Source organism: Juglans regia, chromosome 7 (genome assembly GCF_001411555.2).
Source record: "Juglans regia cultivar Chandler chromosome 7, Walnut 2.0, whole genome shotgun sequence".
NCBI classification, from domain to species: domain Eukaryota; kingdom Viridiplantae; phylum Streptophyta; class Magnoliopsida; order Fagales; family Juglandaceae; genus Juglans; species Juglans regia.
In genome coordinates this window covers 47,857,732-47,874,561 of record NC_049907.1, presented here as the reverse complement: position 1 = coordinate 47,874,561, position 16,830 = coordinate 47,857,732, and the positions used below count along the sequence as shown (strand labels likewise).

The 16,830-nt window shown below is 37.0% G+C and overlaps 2 protein-coding genes across 2 annotated transcripts; one reads left to right on the top strand and one right to left on the bottom strand.

The window, feature by feature from the left end:
* Nucleotides 1–14: 14 nt before the first annotated feature.
* On the bottom strand, nucleotides 15–2,489 carry LOC109006929 (serine/threonine-protein kinase Aurora-3-like). Its single transcript, XM_018986374.2, has 6 exons — nucleotides 2,318–2,489; nucleotides 1,992–2,234; nucleotides 1,610–1,705; nucleotides 975–1,189; nucleotides 803–875; nucleotides 15–688 (listed from the first exon to the last, which is right to left on the bottom strand). Exons 1-6 carry the CDS (start codon nucleotides 2,444–2,446, stop codon nucleotides 602–604), a joined length of 843 nt encoding a protein of 280 aa, XP_018841919.1. The 5' UTR covers nucleotides 2,447–2,489; the 3' UTR covers nucleotides 15–601.
* A 3,203-nt stretch (nucleotides 2,490–5,692) lies between these two features.
* On the top strand, nucleotides 5,693–7,422 carry LOC109006930 (2-methylene-furan-3-one reductase-like). The gene is made up of 3 exons (XM_035692437.1): nucleotides 5,693–5,913; nucleotides 6,293–6,779; nucleotides 7,027–7,422. Exons 1-3 carry the CDS (start codon nucleotides 5,722–5,724, stop codon nucleotides 7,320–7,322), a joined length of 975 nt encoding a protein of 324 aa, XP_035548330.1. The 5' UTR covers nucleotides 5,693–5,721; the 3' UTR covers nucleotides 7,323–7,422.
* Nucleotides 7,423–16,830: the final 9,408 nt, after the last annotated feature.

Sequence of the window (16,830 nt, the reverse complement as noted above, 5' to 3'; positions counted from 1 at the left end):
CGAGAAAATGGCACAGCCCGGACTTGATATAATAGTAACCCATCGGAGAATAACTTCCGTCAGATCCGAAGAGAAATTTGGGTAGATACCATTGTTACAAATATCACGAGAACACTGTGTTGATACAATTTCGGACTGTCAGGAGAATATTGTGATTTGAGGTGTACTAAAATTAGTTGCACTTATAATCCAACTGTGCAACAACCAAATGATAACGGTCAATGTAATCTGGCAAGATTAACTCGTGATTTACATTTGAAATGATAATTCAATGGTTACAATAACACAGCAGGAAGTTGATTCAAACATCCAATTATCTAAACAATAGTTTTACCTACACTAATCTAGAAGGAGAACATACTCTCATAAACAAATGGTATCATACACGAGACTCAAGCTTTGTTTTGTAAATCAATGCTTCAGAGTCATTGAGTATAGCATAGTGTGAAGGCAGATCGGAGATTACAATGATGAACTCTGGAAGTTGCTTCACTTGCCTACAAATTATGCCATTAGAAGCAGAATTCGACCATACCAGTTTCTCAAAAGTCAAAGCCATGGGGAATCAGATCAAAAGTTTAAACTCTTAGTTACTGCAAATTCACGTAGGATCTGCTTTCTTGACTATCCAAGGATGCTCCATGATCTTCTGAAGAGAGAGCCGTTTTGAGGAGTCCTTCACCAGAAGCTGCACATATTTTCAGATAACATATTCACGAAGGCAACTAAATCTAATCACTGACACCATTCCTTTACGGTTTACATCCAGATATCAACATAAAATAGTAATGGACAAACTTACCCGAAGAATGAGATCCTTGGCTTCTTCAGTAACATGAGGAGTGGAAGGGAAGCTCAGGTCAACCTTCATTATCCTGGTATAACCAAATACAATTATCTACCTACCTATAACACAGTTCATGATACAACTTCCATCCATACTAAACAGGGTATAACAATAATCTCTACCTTACCTTCTAAAGGTATCGCTCTGACTTTCAGCCTCAAATGGAGGGACACCATAAAGGAACTCATAACAAAGGATACCCAAAGTCCAGTTATCAACGGCGTAGTCATGAGCTTTCTTCTCCACCATTTCTGGTGCTAAATAATCCAAAGTTCCACACATGGTGTGTCTCTTGCTTCTCGACTGAACAGACCATCCAAAATCTGCAATTTTCAATCGTCCCTAAGCATATAACTAAACTATGTTAGAAGAAAATGTCTACTTTATGAGTTATAATAATTAGAAAAATTCTATTTATTATCCCCACACACTATATACTACACTTTTTTTTTTTTCTTACCAAATGTGTGGTATATGAATGATGAGTAGTAGAATTCAATAAGTTTAAGAAGAATAAAATCCAAAAAAAAAAAGTGTGGTGTATGGGAATGATAAGTAACAAAACTCAATTAATTAATGTCAATACAGGCTTAGCAAAAATATGTCCAACCTTTTTTTAACTATCCATTTACAAGTTTGTATCACATAATCGTTAAATTAAATTAAGAAGAGCAAAATCTGCCTCCGATTTAAGTTTCTCAAAAAAGAAGTCCTTAGAGATTTATCAACAACCCAACGCAAATTTAAGGAGTTTTAGTATACCTCGTGATCAAGCAACAGATTTTCTGGCTTGATGTCCCTATGAATCACATGCTTCTCATGACAATATGCCAATGCTTGCGTGAGGCTCAAAATGTGCTAAAATTCACAAGGGACATACATCAGGATTTCTCTCAGACTGCGTAACACACAAAAAGTTTCTGCACTTAATTCCACGAGGAAAAAAAGTAAATAGAAGACGAAAAACCCATTATAAATAAAGACGAGTCACATAAACATAAAAGAATACTAGTTTCTGCGTTCATGCGCAGAAATCATACTTCATATAGTTGAAGTAAACCACAGTAACACCAAATTACAATTCCTTTTTCTTGCAGATAGTAGTAGATGCCGATAAGATTTCGGGAGGGAGAGAGATGTTTACGGTGGCGGCTTGGTTCTCACAAAAATGGCCGCTTTTCCTAAGCTTCCCGTAAAGCTCGCCACCATGAGCATATTCGAGTATCAAGAAAATGTGTTCAGCATCGTGGAACCACCCATAGAGTCGCAATACATTCGGGTGCCGTAGGCTGGTTTGAATCTCCATCTCTCTCCTCAGCTGGTGTTGAATTCTGTACTTTTCGATTTGCTCCTTGAATATCACCTTCAAAGCCACTATGTACTTGCTCTTTAACATTAAAAAGAAAACAAATCAAACCAAATCCTAGAAGACAACCAGAAATCACAAAATTGAAAATAAAAACCGAAAACCTCGGCTTCTCTAGCAAGATAAACTCGGCCGAATTTTCCTTTCCCGAGGGGTTTTCCGATCTCGAAATCTTGCAAGGACCATTGTTTATTTGGATTTGCGTCTCCCGCTTGGATGTTGTGAGAATTCATTGGGTTTCACGAGTGAGATCCAAATGCGAGTGAGAATTGGAAACTTCGGGTGCGAGAGATTTGAGGGGGAACGTTTTGGATTTGAAAGCTTCTTCCAGAAAAGAACAGACTCCCACGCGAATTTGGATCGTGGCCCAACACACATTCTTCCTAAAGCCCAAAATCTTTATTTGTCCCGTTTGGGCTTAAAAACGCTTCTATGTTCCTCTAATTATCTTCCGAAATGGATATAAAGACTAGTCCAGACTCCATACATACAAGAAGAAATACGACGTCCAATCGGGACGTTCTCCAATGTATCAAAATTCGAAAACTCTATGGTAGTCGAATTCGCGCACCCTCGATGACATGGAATGAGTTTAATAAAGAAAAATTTTATTTACAGTCTTTACTTGAAGATTATATATATAGATCTTTTATTAAATGAGAAAGATTATTATTTTAAGAAGAATAGTTTTGTAATTTTAAAAAAATTTAAAGATAAAATTACTTAGGCTTGTATTATAATCCCCAAATGAGAACTGTATCTAGCATTATTCTTTAATAAAATGGTACGGATTGTGCTTGGTGGGAGACGAAATTGAAATGGTGCATTTCACCCTTCTCCTTCTTCCCCAACCGTTGTCCTTAATCCCCATTCCCCTCTTCTCCTTTATCCCATTCCCAAACGTAGCTTCTGCAAGCCAAAACTCACAGTTCATCTGACAAGATCGTAGTTTGTGAGTGATGCCACCAACCATGTTCTTTTCTGACAAGTTTAAGATCTGAGATTCGCCCTTCACCTTGAGAGTAACCTGGCATTATTTTCCTTTTAACTACGAGTTTTGGCTATTAACGACATCATCAAGAATTCAGGTGAATACAAAAACATCCATGAACATCAAAATCCAGATTGAAGAAAATATTGAGATGAGAACTGAACTTTTCCTTGAGACATGGGTCCTGACGATGCCAAGCTAAAAATTTGTTCCAAGTTTTACTAAAACTAATACATCAGAACCTTAAAAGTACTAGACATATTTTACACAAGAGATCGTCAAAGGCCTCGTTTTGATGACTAAGAAACCTAGATTCGAGGTGCCCAAACGTGCTGGTGGCGAGAGAGAAGTGCCCAAACGTGCCGGTGGTGGAGATGAGAAGGGGTTGGCTATCGTTCTTGGTTCGTGCACTGAGCGGAAAAGAGAAGCTTCACTGCTACAGTTCACTTCCTCTCCTTAATTCTACTTCTTTTATTTTTTTTCTTTAAAATTACTAAATTACCCCTCCAGCTCAGCAGGTGGTACGCAAGGGGTGCGTGAATTCGTCTACCCATAGCGGAATTGATTGAAATTATTTCAAAGACGGTTTAAATCCTAAAAAATTTAATAGCAGCTGTTTTTGCGTATTTTTTTTTACATTTTATTAATATGATTGACTATATCATTTTTTTAATATAAAATAATTTTGGCCAAACATATCAATAGAATATACAAAAAATACGTAAAAGTGATTGTTTGTAGCATAACTTTTAAATCCCTTTGCATGTGTTTGTGGCGTGCCGTTTATACTGCTAGCGAATTTGTGTAGTGGTGGGCCGCCACATATGGGCCATGGTCCTGCCTTAGCTTTAAGCCCGTTGGGCCTAACTGGAATATATTTTCACAATTTATTAATTTATTATTATTATTTTTATGGAAGAGATTTCAAATGAAGTGTATGTAGCATCACTATGAGTACTCTTACCTACATTAAATAAGATTTTTAATTTGAATCATATTATATACCCTTTATATCATTTGTAATGGTCTTGACGTTGTATATTAATTATTTTGTAGTTTCGCACGCACCCTGTTCGACCAAATGTCCGAACGCCATATTGTCCTATAAAAAGGCCAAAATCAAGGTGCCAAAAATTAAACCATTATCAAACCTATTACCTAAACAACTTAAAAACTCATTTACAGCGAAATTACAGAAGTCCAGCTCTATCCATAGCTGTTATCCCTCCCTCGCGCGCTTTTGTCATGGTTGTTCATTCCGCGGCTTGATCGTCCTCACAAAACATGGGATTAAATGAATGCGAACGTTGCCTTTTTATAACTCCAATCTGATCTTACAAACAGCTCACTAAAGTACCAGGGACATCCAGTACCTTTTACCTGCATCCATCTAACTAACACTTGTAAATCGACACCACCTCCACGGACCACCGTCCAAAAATTTTATTGGACATGATTGCTGCACATAATGGGTCCTCAACACATGATCCCGTCTCCTCAGTCCCATCAACATGATGGACGGTGATTTGAGCACTTATCCATGGTTGACTTGGCTGCACTAATATATTCTTATTAGTCATGTGGTCTCTATCTTATGTTTACTGCTGTGAATTACTCATTCTGCAGATAAGCAGCCGTCATTAACATCTCACCTGCATGTGCTTGATAGATATCTGTTGCAAAGAGTGGCTATGGGATGGATTGGTGGTCAATTTCCAATTAATGATTCTCTTTCATATTGCACGAAGTCGCAAATTATATTGAAAAGATAGGATCTTATTTATCGGATGAGGATGCAGATCCCATCCTTCAAGATTGAAGATGTAAGATCTTATCTATCTATAAGATGTTTGAGTATTAAACGCTTCAGAGAGGGTATCAACATCAAGAAATGTCTATTTCATGTAGTTGGATTTTCCACAAAATTCCCGATTCTACCTATGGCCACAAATGGACTGACGTGCACATTCACAGAGCTTGCTGGTTACAATCTTTCTTCATTCATCCCATACACGTACAAGAACAACGCTATAGGCGCCACTCTTGATGGAAACCAGAAAATTTACTTTGGTCCCACGTTGGAATCATTCCAAAGTAGAGAGGATAAACCACTTCAGAGAGGGTACGTATAAACATCTACAACTGTATCAGCTTTCATGAAGCTGGGTTTTCCATCAAACTTGTACTGCCAATAGAACCTGTGGCAACAATTGGACTTTACGTGCACCATAATAGTGCTAGCTAGACAATCTTTCTTCATTCATTCCATAAACAAGAACAAGAACAACATTATGGCCACTGCTTTTCACCAAAACCAGAAGATTTACTTGGAATCATTCTAAAGTAGAGAGAATAAAAAACCATGTTTACAGTCATATAGGATAAGAGATATTTTCATCATCTCCACTGGCATCCACTCCTTTAAACACATCAATCACTGTTTTCAGTACATTAATTAAATATGACAGTTTATATGTCCCCAAACCAGTATAAGATGGAGAGGGCAAGATAACTCTCATGTGTGGGAATTACAATATGCAGAAAGCTTGGTTTTACGAGGAGTATGGTCCCAAAGAAGTCCTCAAGTTGGGAGACTTCCCTATTCCTACTCCCCTGCATAACCAACTCCTAGTCCAAGTTCGAGCTGCTGCTTTGAATCCTATTGATTTCAAAAGACGCCAGCGACCCATCTTTCCTTCGGACTTCCCTGTGAGTAGGAATCGAAGTGTTAGACAAATCTGTATTTGTACATAGTAGGTCCCCCCGAGGTTCTTAAACATATTATTCTCTTAGCTATTCATGTTCTGGTTTTTCCAAGTTTTTGGTTTGAAATGCTTTACACTGACTTCACAAACGTATATATTATATTGATAACCTTGAGATAGGGAAACTGTTGAAAAGCTGGTAGAAAAGACAAAGATAAACAACTATAGATAATCTATTCAAAAAGGAAAAAAGAATGCAAATTCATGCAGGCTGAAAAAATACGTACTTGTGGCTTGCAAATAATCTGTTACTATAGAACTATATATTTCAAAACCGATCTTCCATGTAATAGTCATTAAGATATACGTTAGTGTTGGTGCAGGTGGTACCTGGCTGTGACATGGCTGGCGTAGTGATAGGAAAAGGTGGAGGTGTTACGAAATTTGATGTGGGTGATGAGGTTTATGGCAACATCCAAGATTTCAATGCAGGAGAAAAACTGAAGCAGCTTGGAACTCTGGCAGAGTTCATAGTCGTGGAAGAGAGCTTGATTGCAACAAAACCAAATAATCTTTCATTTGAGGAAGCTGCAAGCTTGCCTTTAGCAGTTCAGACTGCAATAGAAGGATTCAAAACTGCAGGTTTTAAAGAGGGGCAAACCGTTTTTATAGTTGGTGGAGCAGGGGGTGTTGGAACTTTGGTCGTTCAACTAGCCAAGCACTTGTATGGTGCTTCTCATGTTGTTGCTACAACTAGTACCCCAAAGGTGGAATTCGTCGAAAAATTGGGTGCTGATAGAGCTGTTGACTACAGAAAGACTAGATATGATGACATTGATGAAAAATATGATTTTCTCTATGATACAATTGGTAAGTCTCTCTATGGTTATATATTTTCCTTGGAATTTCCAACCTAGAGTAGTGCTTTGTGGTAAATCTCTCTTTTATATCAGCACCTTGATATGCTGAATGGATTTGGGAATTTGTTGTTCTAATGGTAGTGCTCTGCTTGTTTGTTGGAAAGATGGTAGAATTAACTTAAAGCATGCTTATCCGTGAGATAGTCACTATTCAACTGGTTTTGGTTTTCATCTCTCTTAAAACCTTTGATCTTCAGGCGATTGCAAGAATTCTTTTGTGGTAGCTAAGGATGATGCCCCAATTGTTGACATAACATGGCCTCCTTCTCATCCAAGAGCTATATATTCAAGCTTGACAGTGTGCGGTGATGACTTGGAGAAGCTTAGGCCACATTTGGAGAGCGGAAAGCTTAAGGCTGTGATCGATCCAACTGGCCCATATTCTTTTGGAGAAGTAATTAAAGCTTTTGGGTATCTAGAAACAGGAAGAGCAAGAGGAAAAGTTGTCATCTCTGTTCCATCCGCCGGCAAGAACATGCAACGTAACATCTGAAATGGTTCCTCAGAAATTGTCTGTTTACTGAGTTGTGGTGCAGAACTCCATATATGCCAACTGATATCTCTTAATTCTATTTTGAGTAATGCTACTTGCAGTCGTGAGTGTGCAAGGGCCGTGCCATCGTTTTGAAAAAAGTGAATAAATATGGGATCCACATGAAAAGAAATTAATTTTTTAATAATAGACTCCACTCTTTTTCAAAGCGACTACACGACGTTTGCGCATTCCACGACTATATATAACATTACTCTTCTATTTTAGATTGTACTCTTTATGTTTTCAATTTTCAAATTATCAATTAGTTCCTTTCGTCTACAAACTTTTTATTATCAAAAGATCTAACTATAAATTTCTCAAGTGGGGTTTACGCCACAAAAAAGGCCAATCAAAGCATGACATGTGGCTATTTTAACATATTAGCATTATCTGTTGACCCAACGCTTGGGGTCATAATGGGGCTATGTTAACTCAGAATAGGTTCTGCATAGGGCTGTAAATGAACAAATTTGTTAGATAGCTCGCTTGGTACTTGCTCGGTTAAACTTGAATCGAACTTGACTCGTGAAAGAAAAAAGATTGCCCGTGAAAGCAGATACCCACTCGATTAGTACATGATACATACTTGATAAAACTAGACTCGACTCGGCTAATGCTCATTAAGGCCCGCTCGTTTATATCCGAGTCGATTCGTTAGCTCGACTCGATTAAATCTCATTCATATATTGATAAATATATACTTACACCTATGTATATATTAGTTAATAATATAAGCATAACACTTTTATAATTAAATATATAGTATGTAACATAATCACTTATGTCTATATATAGAATATACTTCATAGTTATATTTCATAATTTGTAGAATAGTTAGTCGATAAGATTTAATAATTTCATATACTAGTATGTAGGAACCATATATAAAATAGATATATGCTATCATATTATGTATATGTATTAATAATTTCTGTAGGCATAGAATATATGAAATATTATGGATAAATATCAACTAGTTAGATGTTAATTATTTATAAATGTTTAAAATCTTATAATTTAATAGAGGTTCTACTTGTCAGTTGTACAAATTCGATATTATACATTTTTATTTTTTTTATTTATCTAATTTATTAATTATTAAATCTTATTCAAAAAATAAATAATAAATAATTTGAGCTGAGACGAGCTCGAGTTAGGAATTTAGCTTATTGAGTCAACTTCGAACAAAGAACAAATAAAAATCTCGAGTTAGAATATTCTGAGTTGAGCCTAAATAATTTGATTGGTTACAAACCGTTTCTCTCTTTCTAGAAAGAGAAACTACTGTTCTTTATAAAAGTTCCTCATTCTTTCCTATATGTATTTCCATATGAGAGAAGAGCTCATCTTCTTCTCCATTTATTTTCCAGTACCTATCTATTCATAAATTCTTCTACTAGTATTTTTAATCATTCCTTTCCATAGGCTTGATTTTGACCAAATCTACCACACTCCGACGACTGACTGCCTGCACACACCCCACCACGCAACCCCCCAGCCGCTGATCTATAGGGACTAAGTGGAATTGCGATGAAAAATCTTGGCACGTGATTCTCACTCGCGGCTTGTTTTGCGCGTGGCTACCACACGTCGCTGTGCCAAAATGCATCCCATAGCTACACGCGTCGTACCAGTAGTTTCGCCACCTCAAGACCTTTTAGATCTAACCCACCCCCATCTCATAATCATCGGCGGTGGTCTCAACACACCGTCATAGGCGAGTGTGAAGAAACTCGATCAACCGCAGTTCAAGCCATTAGATGCCGGTCTTCCTATTCTATTTCTGTTTTTCCTAACCGACAATCTTGAGGCAGGGAAAACGAGTCTCTTCAAAAAATATCTTAGATTCTTAGGACAACAAACTGCAGTGCACCATCAAAATCCACCGCCTCTAACGATGGCATCATAGTTCACACAACTATGTGAACTGTAAAACCATTTAAGACAATGCCCCATTTGCAGGGTAAGGGTGGGGATAAAATTTTTGGTCCCAAAATCTGATTTTTTTTTTTTCCCACTTTTGTACTATGGTTGTTGTAATGATGTGTTTGTTAGAGAACTCCACGTGATCCTCATGTATTTAGTTTTTCTTATGTTAATGATATATATGCTTTTTTTTTTTTAAGCAAACTCGATATATTATAATTAAGGGATACAAAAATAAATGAGTAAGGGTAGGGGATCCTAACAAATACCATTTCTTAACTAATACAGCTTTATATAAAAAGAAAAATAAATGAGCCCTAGAAAAAAGTAAATGTTTCCTACCCTTCCTTGCTAGGAGGGAGTCGCACACAGTGATGGTTTTTATACAATCTGAGTGGGATTGTAGTTCATGATCGTAGGCCATGGTGATTGTAGTGACTGTATTTTGTCTTGAAGTGGCTGTTGGGGAAGTTCACTGCCTTGTCTTCATGATCCTGTGGCCAAATAGGACAACTATTTTAATAAAAATCCAGTTAAAAAATTCAAACTCCATTGCATAATACAGCGTCACAAAACTTCACACTCTCCCAAAGGAGTAAATGTGATTCTCGCACCAGAGGTAAAAGTAAAAAAAATTGGGCTCATGGGTTGTGTCAGAGAGAGACCGCAACAGGACTAAAGAGGAGGTGGTGATCATCAGGTGCCAACGGTTCTAATATTTTACTAAACTCATTACATATAAGAGTATCTTAGCAAAATTTGAGAAAAACAATAAGGAAAACAATAAGGAAAGCAGTAAGATAGAGGCAAAATGGAAGGATTACAGTTTGGATGAACTTTGGTAGACATCAAAATCTGTGAGGCTCGTGGGACCCAAGCTGATGTCTCTTTGCAGCCACAACAGTCAGATTTGAAGGATCCAATGCTGGTGAGTCTGTTGGTCCAGAGCATGTTGTAAGAAAACCTCCTGGAAGGGGTGGCGCGTGAAGCCCACATGCGACGTTTTTCGTGGAACCACCACTTCTCTCAAAACGATTTGCGGCCTGAGAGTCTTCTCGTGTCGCGCGTGTCTCTTGGATGTTGCCGGAAAACTACAGATCTATCTTTTTGGCCTTGGAGGAAACATGTCAACTAGGAAAAGAGAACTAACGTTATAAACAAAGTGGGTAAATGGAGAAATAAGAGAAGGAGAGGGAGAATGAGGACAAGGCCTCACGCTCATCTTCAGCAAAAAAATCAGATTTGGGTTTGGAGGGTTTTTTTAAGAGAGAGAAAGAGAACCTGAGAGTCTTTTACACGATGATATATATGCTTGTTTAAGGGAAAAAATGGATTGGTTACAATTTAATACAAATATGTCTTCTCTAACAACTAAGTTGGTGTGATTATGACAAAATGATCACACCAATTAGGATTAAGAAGCAGGCGGGCAACTGTCAAAATTGAAGGACGATTGAGATGGGTGAACAAATATTTAACTCTTAAGGAAGTGAGTAATTAAATTCATGATGAAATGCTGACGCATCTGACAAACTGTGAAACACAAATTGCTTGGATTGGTCTGTTTCATGACATTGATTGATGAAATAATCAAACGAAATATGAAGTGTTTTGGAAGCAACCAAATGGCTTATGACACCCATAACTTGTTTCATGGGGATAAAAGAATGCCCTTTATTACGGGTGGAAAGCAAAAAATATAGATTGATACAGAATAATTACATATTGAAGGGCAAGTTGGGCAAGCCATAGCGACCAAAGAGTTCGGATAAAATGATTAATCATACACTTATAATTATTTAATAATTCATTTTAAATCAGTTAATATAATTGTGACATTCATTAAAAGATAGTTTCAATTTTACTTAACTATCCTTTATTTCAAATAGAGTAATAAACTAATCGTAGACTAATTTATAAGTTTATTGTTTTCTAGATAAAATATATCATTTTCTTTTTAATTGATTTAAAGTATCTCTCAAAGAAAACGTGTTACAGTAGTGAAGTGCACCATACTCCCCTGTAGCCAAGATGCAGTAGAGCAGCGGCCTAAGTCCTTATCTAAGAATGAAGGAAAGATTCCCCACAGCTCAGTTGCCTTGGTGGAAGAAGTTAGTTAGGATTGTTTTCATTCTTGTGGATAGGATAGTACAATACCATAATTGGTTGTATTTTTACGATTCTTTTATTCTTTCTGGTAACTTCCAACATATTCTCAGCTTGCATATATTACTAGTCCTATACCTACATTCGAGGTAATGAGAATAGAGCAAATGTTCATCTCTATCCTTTGTATTTTCTTTCTACCTTTTTTATCATGGTATCAGAGAGGATCTAATGATCTTTTGACCTACTCCATCTTTCAGGTTTTTTCATAGTCACCTTCAATGCATTTAGTTCTTTCTCGTTCCCTTGTCATTGTTTTTTTCTCAAATTCAAACTTGCCAATGGCAAACAATGATTTATCTACTCCTGCTCAACATACTCCCATTTCGCCCATAGAAGACCCAACCAAACCTTTTCACCTTCACCATAGTGACAATGCTCATACTGTAGTCATCTCACCTCCAATCGCAGGAACAAATTACATTTCATGGAGCCGTTCATTCACCCTAGCCATTTCAATAAAAAAATAAGCTAGGATTTCTTGATGGAAGTATCCAAACTCTAGAATTAACCGACCCTCTTTACATCCCTTTGCTGCATTGTAACAATCTAATCCTCTCATAGATCCTTAATTCCATTTCGAAAGACATAACCTTCAATGTCTTTTAAATTAGCTCTGCAAAGGAAGTTTGGGAGAAGCTTAGGACACGTTTTTCTCAATCCGACAATGTGAGGACATATCAGCTACAACAACAACTTAGAATGATTGTTCAAGGGACACAATTAGTGAGTGAATATTTCACCTAGCTTAATGCCATATGGGAAGAACTGCACAACTACAGACCACTTCCTTGATACTCATGTGGGTTCTGCACCTGCAAGGCACCTAGTTCTATTGGTGAGGTATAGATTTTAGATTACATCTTCACATTCTTAATGGGCTTGAATGATTCTTATGAGAGCATTAGAGGGCATATCATACTTATGAGCCCCATTCCCTCCTTGAACAAGACCTTTTCTATGATCTTGCAAGAAGAAAGGCAAAGGCAGGCACAAACTCTAGTGCTACCCATTGCTGAACCATCGGCATTTGCAGTGGTCAATAATCAACCCAAGAGGAGGGAGAAGCCTAAGGTTACCTTCCAGCACTGTGGGAAAGTTGGGCATATCCAAGAAAAATGCTACAGGCTGATTGGTTTTCCACCAAACTTCAAGTTTACAAAGTCCAAGCCAGACTATTCTAGTAGTAACAGTTCATCCTTGACCCATTCGGCTAATCAAGTTCTTTCTCAAGGCTCTCAAGGTCAACATAATGGGCCAATTGAAGGTCCTTAGCTGTCATTTATTCAAGACCAGCTTCTGACTCTTGTCAATGGTGAGACACTATAGCTCAATCACGATCAACCATCTGCTTCTCTAGCACCAGAACAACATACATCATCCAACAAACACCATTCAAACATGGCAAGTATACCATCCTCATACTCTTCCATCCATTCACGATCAACACCTTAGATAGTAGACATTGGAGCTACAGATAATATGATTTGTTCTCCTTCTTTATTCACCACCATTACTTACACCACCCAAGCTCATGTCCTATTACCTAATGGTAGGGGTGTCAAATCGTGTTAATGGGTCGTGTTCGTGTCTTATCAAGGTATGTGCATTACACTTAATGAGTCAACACGAACATGACCCGTTAAGGATTTCATGTCAAAATTTCAAACCCGAACACGACACGATAAGATAACGGGTTGACACGACACGACCCGTTAATGAATAAGAAATAAATTGACACGACGCAACACGATACGACCAGTTCTGTTTCTACCCGTTTACGTTAATGGGTTTGAATAGAACACGATACGATACGACACGACCTGTTTGATTTAATTGATTTTATATAAATATTTAAATATAAATAATATCTATAAAAAATAAAAAGCTAACTACAAGTCTAAAATTATAATCCAAACAAATATGATCCACACAATTTGTAATAATATTTATTATTAAAATTACATCCCAAATATAATAAATAAAACATACAATGTAAATATATTAATGTTACAATTCCAAATATAATAAAAAATTAAAAACACATATCTAAACAAATTTAGAACTTGAAGAAAGAAGTGAAGCGTCGTTTTTTCCTTTTAGGTCTAAGGGTATAAAGGTAAATTTAATTTTCTTAACGGGTCACTAACGGGTCAACCCGTTTTGACCCAAACCTGTTAAAGCTAAACTCTAACCTGCTTTTATCATGTCGTGTTCGTTAGGGGTGTCAAATCGTGTTAACAGGTCGTGTTCGTGTCGTGTCAAGACATGTATATTATACTATATAAGTCAACCCTAACTCGACCCGTTAAACTTATCGTGTCAAAATCTCAAACCCTAACACGACCCAATAACATAACGGGTCATGTCGTGTCAACTCGTTTTGACCTATTTATGTAAATGGATTGAAACAAACCCAAAATTAATCTCTTTAATCTAGTAAAGTTTAGCATAATTTTATATAAATGTTAAAATTACAATATCTATAAAAAATATAAAACTAACTACAAGTCCAAAATTACAATCTAAACAATAAAAATATCGAAATTAAAATCCCAACAATTTTATTTTTTAGGTATAAGGGTATAATTGTAATTTAACTTTCTTAACGGGTCATAACGGGTTGACCCGTTATCAACCCGTTAAGCTATCGTGTCTTAACGAGTCAACCCGTTTTGACCCGAACCCTTTAAAGATAAACCCTAACCCGTTTTTATCGTGTCGTGTTCGTGTTGGGTTAATGGGTCGTGTCACATATTGACACCCCTAGTGTTCGTATTGGGTTAACAGGTCGTGTCACATATTGCCACCCCTACCTAATAGTACTAAGGTTGCTGTCACACACATAGGAACTGTACAACTCTCAAATAATATCATACTCACAAATGTTCATTGTAATCATTCTTTCACTTTTAATTTATTGTCTGTTAACAAACTCACTCACAATTCTCCTCTATGCATTGTATTCTTGCATAATCATTGCTTTATACAAGTCCTCTCTTCATGGATGATGATTGGATTTGCTAAAAATTGTCATGACCTTTATTACCTCCTATCCAGCTCACTCGGACACAAGGCTTCCAACCACAACTCTAGCCTTCCTTTGCTTCACTCCAATTCTTTGGTCTGCCATGCCATGAAATGGAAGGATTTTGATGTCTAGCACCTTAGACTAGGGCATCTGTTAAATCAAATGATGAATTTGATTCAATCATCTTCTCCTAATTTAAAGTGTAGGGACCAGAATTATTGTATTGTTTGTCATTTGGCTAAACAAAAGAGAGTTCCTTTTCCACCTAGCACTACTCTATCTTCTTCGGTTTTTTACTTAATACATTATGACATTTGGGATCCATATTCTCAATCATCTTTGCAAGGACATCAATACATTCTCACCATGGTTGATGATCACAGTAGAGTAACATGGGTTTACTTAATGAAATTCAAATCAGAAGCTAGACAAATTCTTCAATCTTTCATTCAAATGGTAGGAACCCAATTCAGCTCTAAGATTAAGCAAATTAGGACAGACAATGGTATGGAGTTTTATATACCAGATTTTTTCAATTCCAATGGTATTCTCCACCAAAAGACTTGTGCCTATACCCCACAGCAAAATGAGATCGTGGAAAGGAAACATCAACATTTACTCAATGTTGCTAGAGCCTTACTTTTTCAAGCCTCTATTCTGCTAAATTTTGGGGTGATGCCATCTTAACAGCCACCTATATAATCAATAGGATGCCGACCCCAATTTTGAATAACAAAACTCCATATAAAGTTTTATTTGGTTCATTGCCTTCATATACCCACTTGAAAGTCTTTGGTTGTTTATATTATGTGTCTACCCTCAAACACAATAGAACCAAGCTTGATCCTAGAGCGAAATAGTGTATTTTTCTTGGTTACCCGGCTGGAGTAAAAGGTTATAAGGTTTATGACTTAAATATTCACACCACTTTCATTTCTCGTGATGTGATTTTCTTGGAATCAGTTTTTCCCTTACAAAAATATGATTCTATGGTTGACTACATTACCTCCTGATTTTGATTCCAATCTCTCTTCCATCTCGGGTCTCACATTGCCACCACCTCTTCCAGATACTCCTTTCTCCTTTCCTCCTCTTACATCACCTGCCTTCCATTCATAATCTTTCTTCTGATGAACCTGACCTCCCTGCTTCTCCTTCACTTGCACCTAATTCTGATACGCGTTCTAGTTCTTCCTCTGTTCCTTTAGATCCCATTACTCCAATTGAGTTCACTTCTCCTCACATTTCTCACCAACTTGTCCCTCTTAAAAGGTTTGATCGGGTTAAGCATGCACCTTCATATTTGTGTGATTATCATTGTCATTCTGCCACTAATCATCACATGATCAGGTGCATCATCCTTCTACCACTCATCCACTTGCTTCTCACATTTCATACAATAACATTTCCCCTTCCCATAAATCCTATGCATTATCTCTTTCTCTTACCCATGAGCCAAAAACCTATGAAGAGGTTGTTGTTTCTGACCATTGGCGTGAAGCCATACAATTTGAACTTGCTGCTCTTGAAGCTAATGGCATCTGGACCATCACTCCCTTGCCCCTGGGAAAAAGACAATTGGCTGCAAGTATGTATTCAAGGTTAAGTTGAAGTCTGATGGTAGCATTGATAAAAACAAAGTCCGCTTGGTAGCTAAGGGTTATACTCAAAGGGAAGACTTCGATTATCAAGAGACATTTAGTCCCATTGCCAAACTCACTACAGTGCAGCTATTCTTAGCTTTAATTGTTGTTCATGATTGGCACTTGCACCAATTGGATATTCATAACGCCTTCCTCCATGTCAATCTTGATGAAGAGATATATATGGACCTTCCTCTTGTTTGTAAGTTACGCAAATCCCTTTATGGTTTGAAACAAGCCTCTAGGCAGTAGAATTCGAAATTCACATCTTCTCTCATTGCCATTGGTTTCCATCAATCAAAGTCAGATTATTTATTGTTCACTAGAAACGATAAGTTTGGTTTTGTAGTTCTTCTTGTATATGTGGATGACATCATAGTAGGCAGTAGCAATTTAAAAGCTATCTGCATACTCAGTTTAAAATCCAAGATTTTGGAGCTCTTAAATACTTTCCTGGACTGGAAATGGCAAAATCATCCACGAGTATTCTTATTTGCCAAAGAAAGTACACTCTAGAAATTCTAAAGGATGCTAGATTACTTGGATGCAAACCTATTAGTACTCCAATAGAGCAGAAACATAAGTTATCCCATTCTTCCACAAATTACTTGAATGATGTTACAAGCTATCATAGATTGATTGGAATGCTCATTTACTTGTCCGTTACCAGGCCTAACATAACATATGCAGTCAATGTCTT

Coding starts and splice junctions, on each gene's coding strand:
- LOC109006930 (XM_035692437.1), top strand. CDS start 5,722: ATGTGTGGGAATTACAATATGCAGAAAGCTTGGTTTTACGAGGAGTAT. Junction 5,914..6,292: donor TCTTTCCTTCGGACTTCCCT/GTGAGTAGGAAT, acceptor GTGTTGGTGCAG/GTGGTACCTGGCTGTGACAT. Junction 6,780..7,026: donor TTTTCTCTATGATACAATTG/GTAAGTCTCTCT, acceptor TTTGATCTTCAG/GCGATTGCAAGAATTCTTTT.
- LOC109006929 (XM_018986374.2), bottom strand. CDS start 2,446: ATGAATTCTCACAACATCCAAGCGGGAGACGCAAATCCAAATAAACAA. Junction 2,235..2,317: donor ATCTTGCTAGAGAAGCCGAG/GTTTTCGGTTTT, acceptor TTAATGTTAAAG/AGCAAGTACATAGTGGCTTT. Junction 1,190..1,609: donor ATCTGTTGCTTGATCACGAG/GTATACTAAAAC, acceptor TTATATGCTTAG/GGACGATTGAAAATTGCAGA.